This window comes from Apteryx mantelli, unplaced genomic scaffold (assembly GCF_036417845.1).
Source record: "Apteryx mantelli isolate bAptMan1 unplaced genomic scaffold, bAptMan1.hap1 HAP1_SCAFFOLD_75, whole genome shotgun sequence".
NCBI lineage: Eukaryota > Metazoa > Chordata > Aves > Apterygiformes > Apterygidae > Apteryx > Apteryx mantelli.
Window position 1 is genome coordinate 24,064 of NW_027118801.1, and position 6,031 is coordinate 30,094.

General features: G+C 46.4%; 1 protein-coding gene across 1 annotated transcript; it reads left to right on the top strand.

Moving 5' to 3' along the window:
* Window positions 1-5: 5 nt before the first annotated feature.
* LOC136996724 (perilipin-3-like) lies at window positions 6-4,923 on the top strand. The gene is made up of 6 exons (XM_067317557.1): window positions 6-80; window positions 1,516-1,738; window positions 2,373-2,572; window positions 2,762-2,890; window positions 2,989-3,346; window positions 4,844-4,923. The coding sequence occupies exons 1-6, from the start codon at window positions 6-8 to the stop codon at window positions 4,921-4,923; spliced, it is 1,065 nt and encodes a 354-aa protein (XP_067173658.1).
* Window positions 4,924-6,031: the final 1,108 nt, after the last annotated feature.

Sequence of the window (6,031 nt, forward strand, 5' to 3'; positions counted from 1 at the left end):
CAACAATGAAGGAATGTATTTACCTGGGACAGGACAAATTGGAAGACAAGTTGTCAAACCTGCAAGAACCAGATGACAAGGTAACAGTTTCTGGTGGATGGGAGGCCAGGCGAACTTGCTTGTCTAGCTGGACCTGGCCAGTCTCCTTGTTCTGGGCTGAGAGAAGAGCAAGGCTCTCTTCTCTTCTCCCACCAGGTATCTTGTGAGTCACTCATAACTGACTTCAGTATTGAATCTCTTTGAACCCTTACCCAGCAAATGGTGTGCCTTGGTCCTGAACTTCTATGCAATAAAATTTAGACTTAAATCTGGTCTGTAGAAACAAACAAAACAAAACAAAAGAAGGGTGGTGGGTGGCTATGACCTCCAGAGAAAAGCCTTGTTACAGACCAGTTGAATCTACATACATGCAACTTCTACTGGAGAGGAAAGAACCAATATTGACTGAAGGAGTACCTTGACTAAAAATGCTAATCCTTCAATCTAACACAGAACTAGAAATTCTTGCCAACTAGGAACATCCCCCCCCCCCTTCTTGGTGTCCATGACATATTCTTCTGGAACGCTCTCCCTCACAGAGGAGATGAGACCCGGGTACCTGCCAGTTCCCTTGGGCTGGCTCAGATGTCCGTTCCCCCTGCTTCCTACCCCAAGGCTCCTCTAACAGCCTAAACCAGCTCCTCCTTTCACTCCCAACTTCCTTTGGTTCTTTTTGCCTGAATGGCTCTTTTGACTGTCTGATCAAGCCTGGTACATTTAGTCAATAGACTTAAATGCAAATTCTGAAGTTAGATGGCAAACATACTGTAATCTGTACTCAGTAGCTGCAGTGCAGACACTCCTGGCGCTGGACTTTCCTGCTGAAATGATTAAAAGACAAAGGAAACAAACAAATAGTTACTCTCCAAAAACAAATGAGTGTTACTTGAGCACTCTGTGTTGAGAGTTTCAATCCTGCAGCTCTGTCCCAACTGGGAAAAGTTTGAAGCTGCAAAGCCAGAACCCTCTGGAGCTGTCACAGCTGTTCTGACTTGCCCTTCTGTCCCCTTCTCTCCCAGCTGGTGGGTTGGTACTCTGCTACATGCATGTTCTAGAGTCCATCTTCTGGGAAGATGTTAGAGCACAGCTGGAAACTCTTTGTATCCTTGCTGCTGGACTACTGTCCCTTGACAAATTTGAATACTCTAACCTGAGGTGAAGTTTCTTAACATTTGTTGTCCCACGTTCTTCTCACTGAAGCTCTCAATGACAATTTTAACAAACTGTCAGATTATTTTTGTGGAAGGTCCCATGCAAGTCTCATTACAGTTTCCACATCCCACAAACTGGGTGAACTGCACCCCAAGCAGAGCTTACTCACACTTGTAGTCTGACTTATTCCCCACCTGGGCTGGTCAAATAGCTCTGATGTTGAAATAGTCTCATCAACCTCACGGTTGTACCAAATGCTGTTCTACAGAAGTGGGTACATTCAGTCTTCTGATCTCTCTCTATGTTCTCTCTGGCATCAAAGAGCTGGTGTCACCCAGCATCACTGGTGCCAAAGATGCTGCTATCAGAGTGGCGGTGTTGGAGGCAGCCAGGGAAGTTGTTCGGAGAGTCCTGGAGTCTGCTAGGTCCGTGGTGACCAGCCAGGGCATGGCAGTGGATTGCGAAGCAGGCAAGATCACTGACAGAAGTGTGGAAGCTGTGCCAGGAAAATCGGATCACCATTTCCCCATCACAGATGAGGAACTAGGTTGTGGAAGAATGATTAAGTGAAAAGGGGCATGATCTCTTAGAAGTGAGCAATCCTGTCTTCACAATGGAGGGAGGATCCCACAGCTATGTGAACTGTCCTTGAACATTCCTAGACCATTACAGAAAGGGAAGGCAAGTAGTCGTAAACAAGTCAAGGAGGGGGCCGACAAGCCCCTCCACGTGAACAGCAACTTTGCACCAATCATGTATTCGCTTTAGGCGCGTGAACAGAGACTGTAAACCAATCATACAGCTATTGCTAGCACATGCCCTATCGCCTGTCTATATATACTCTGTGTAAGCTCTAATAAAGGGAGAACGATCATACTCACATTGAGACTCATCGTTACTCCGGGTCCGTCTCCCACTCCGACACTAGGTCAGAAAACACTTGCATGAGGCAGATCTGCAAAGAAGATCTTTCTAGGTTTCTCTGCAATGTAGAGAGGTAGCGCGAGTGTGTGTGGTTGGGGTACTCGGCCTCCCAGTTCCTGCTATATTTGGGGGATACAGACACTTTTAAAAGCCATGGTCACTCTGACTCTAACCTGCAAGGCTTCATGACTGCTGACTGTCTGTCGTATGCACTCTAGGACAATTAACAATTAACTTCTCATCGCTGTTTTTTCCAGCTGACCTTGTGGTCTCTGTGGAGGGGACTGAAGGGGCAGCTGTCCAGCAGCAGTCAGACCATCAGGGTTATTTCATACATCTGAGTTCCTTGCCCACTCATCTGCATCAAAAAGCCTACCAGTGCTTCTTAGCCAAAGTAAGGAAGATCAAGATGGTCACGCAGGAGACTTTCTCAAAGTTGCAGGAGGTCATTGAGCTGGTAGGAACACTGTTCTGTCTCCAAGCATCCTGTCTTGAAGCTGCTTGCTGTACAGCAGTCTTCCCCTTTACTCCCTGTGAAGACCAGGAGGATCTCTGTGCCAGCTCACAAGCTGGCTGGGGTAGTCACAAGGCAAATCTTGCTGCTATAGTAATTCACTCTTGTCTTCGCTTTCCTGTCCTACTCCAGATTGATTGTGACAAGCAGGGTATTGATCAGAAGCTTCAAAATGGGCAGGAGAAGCTGCACCAGATGTGGCTGACCTGGAACAAGAAGCAGCCAAAAGAGAGTGAGGACGCAACTTCCTTGGAGCTGAAGGTAGTGGTCTGCTGGAGATGCTGGCTCACTGAAGCTGTTTTGGGGTGGGAGTGGGTGCACGGGGAGCCACTTCTAAAGCTTCCTTTCCTCCCCTGTAGTGGCTGGAGGTCCAGATTCTGGCCGTGTCTCATGGCATCACCCAGCAACTGCAGCACACTCTGCAGACTCTACCAGCCAACAGCCAAGGCTTCCCATCCAGCATCCAGGACAAGATGCAGCAGGTACAGCAGGAATTACAGGAGACCCACAACTCCTTGCAGGCTGCTGCTTCTTTCCAAGACCTGTCCAGGAACATCCTGACCCAGAAACACCATTTAATGAACACAGCCCAGGAGTGCATGGATGAACTGCTGGAGTATGTGGAACATAATAGACCTCTTGCCTGGCTGGTGGGACCTTTCACACCATTTTCTAGAGCCTCTGTAGGATCACAAAAAGGGACAAAAGAGAAGGAAGGTGAGGGGAATAAGTCCTCTAATACCTACTCTTGTGGGAACCAACTTCTCTAGCTAGTACTGATATAAAAGTTTCCCCTGAACTGTGACTCCTGCTGTTGATAGTAAATCATCCCTCCCCTGCAGTGCTTAAAACTGATCAATGACTTCTAATCCAGGAGTACTCAGGATTCAAGAACAGTTTTGTAACAACAGGCATTCTTGCATGTAAAAAATAAGCAAGCCTGGTGATCCCAAGCCACCTCTAAATAAATTAAGATCAAGCGTGTATGATGCAGAAAGCTTTCTGAAATAAAGTCATGTGTCATCACTTGAGGCACTCCTCTGCTTGGCTACCCACCACAGCTTTGCTCACCCACGTGTTGGGACATAACCGTCATTTCTCACTGTGTCCCGCAGGAACATGCAGTGCATGGTGAGGAGCAGTAATCACTAGGTGCTGCAACTTGTGTTCCACGAGAGCCCCTGGTCCAGTCATGGTCTGTCTATCTACATTGCAATATTGCAGTCTATCTTCCCTGCCCAACAAGGTTAGCCTAGTTCAAAAGGTCTTTCCAGATGAATCCCAGTGCTGCTTTTTCCTTATATTGTCAGCGTTTCATTCCTAGGAACATTCTGTAAGACCTATCTGCAGTCTACCTAAAATGGTTCACCTAGATCTAGACGCCTGACTGTGCGTGGGTAGTGTGTATGTAAAACCCTGTGGGTTTCCCAGACAAAAAAACATGAATGTTTTTGCTTCTACTGCCTATGGTGAGCGTGAGCTGTCACACAGTAAAAAGCAAACAGCTAGATTTCTTCTTAAATTCCTTTAGTTGCCATCAGAGAAAAGCAGAACTGTTTACAAAGAGATGAGTGTATCATCCTGGCTCAGCACCTGTACTCCTGCAGAAAACCTTTCAAAACCATACTGATTTCCAAGAAACTGCTACTATTCCCTCTTGCACCGACTCTTTGTCACTTATTTTTCATGGCTCTTTTTGAAAGTAAAATGTTTTGCTAAGTCCCCTTAGCAGAAAAAAACTCATACAGAGGTAGAAAACAGCAAGCAATTTTGTGTTGTGGGTATGCTGCTGTTAGTACCAAAGAGCATGTCCCAGTGGTTTGTATCACAGAGGAACAGAAACTCTCCAGATGGAAATTGCTGTTCAGATCCTTTGTAGTATTGGCTTAGCCTTGCTTAGCCTTTCTATCTTAGAAAGATGTATTGAGTGTGATAGCTGTCAGCCTACTGCTGGACAGTCAGGTTTCAACAACTGTGTAGTTATGGTGACAATTACCACTGTTGCCTTGGCTGAAGCTGCCGAGCACCTGTATTTATAAGGAAAATAAAGATGAACGGTCAAAAATAAAGGGAGACTCTTGAAAAAAGAAACAGGAGAGTTTCCTTTGTCTGGGTTTTTCTCCTCCAATAAAGATCAGCATACCCCTTCCCCTGGAATCTGTTAAATCAAATTATTTTGGTTTAATAGGTAACCTTTTTCCCCATCTCTTTTAGCAGCAGAGGAGGAGAGGGAAAGTAAAGCAGGACAGGAAGAGGTAGCCAGAATTGGCATTGGCTATACCTTGTGCTTGTAGGCTGATCACCTAATATAAGGTGATGCAGAGAGATTAGGGAAGCTGAGAGTGGTGAACTGAAGTGGAGAATCCATTGCTGCTAGACCACTGACAGTCAATGAGAAAACCTGTGCCAGCATCTCAGGGCTGGAGTCACTGCTATAGAGACTGTATCCAACTCAGTGGCAGGTTGCTAAAACAGCCAAAGGACCCAAGAGGTAGACTGACTCTGAAGGACCAGACGACATCAAGCTGACTGCTCTGAAAAGGAGTTTGGCTTTTTTTTTTTTTTTTTGGACAGCATGGGTGGTATTGACTGAATGCAGTAATTGGCTGAGCAAAGTTTGGTCTTCAGAACTGAACCTAACCCATCAGTATGTACTAGGAACTGTTCCAGTCTGGGGTGGGGGAGGACAGAGATCCAGAAGCAGAGATTTGCTTCTCATCTCCTTTATCTCAGATGTGCTGAGCGTGTTGCAAGTGCTCGTAAATCCCTATAACAACAATCTGGAAGAGACTAGTGGAAGGACAGAGAGCTGAGCCTTGCTTGGGCAAGCTGCCTGGCCACAAGCTTTGACTGTGCTGCTACCATTTCAATTTATTTAACATAGGAAGGATGATTTAACCCACCTCATCTACACTAGACAAGGAAGAAAAATACACTTCTTTAAAACAGCTAAGTTAGAAATCAGCATTTCTGCAATACAGCTGGATCAGTCTACCCCTATTTTTAACAGCTGGCCAAACTCTCTGCACCAGCTGGGCTCATTCCTGTAAATGGTTCTGCTCCCCAAACTGAAGGCTGTTGTGGATAAGGAGGTCTCTGTGAGGCACTGCAAAAATGCCCCTTTCCCCAGGGCTGTTCTTGCACAAGGTGAGCCTAACGTGCCACCCCTCAGGTGTGCTGCCAGAGGTAATCTGAATATTGGCTCTGAAAGTGTGGCAAAACCTCTTATTGGAGGGAAGATGTGTAAGGAGCCACCTGAGGGCTGGGCCAAGCTCAGATGGGAAAGCTGGCACCTCTGAGAAGGAGATGGTGTGATGCTCTGATGAGCATGGGGAGGAAGAAGGCAGGGAATGGCAGGGAGGTTGTTTGTAGGATGTCAGCAACACCACAGGTGAGTTCTCA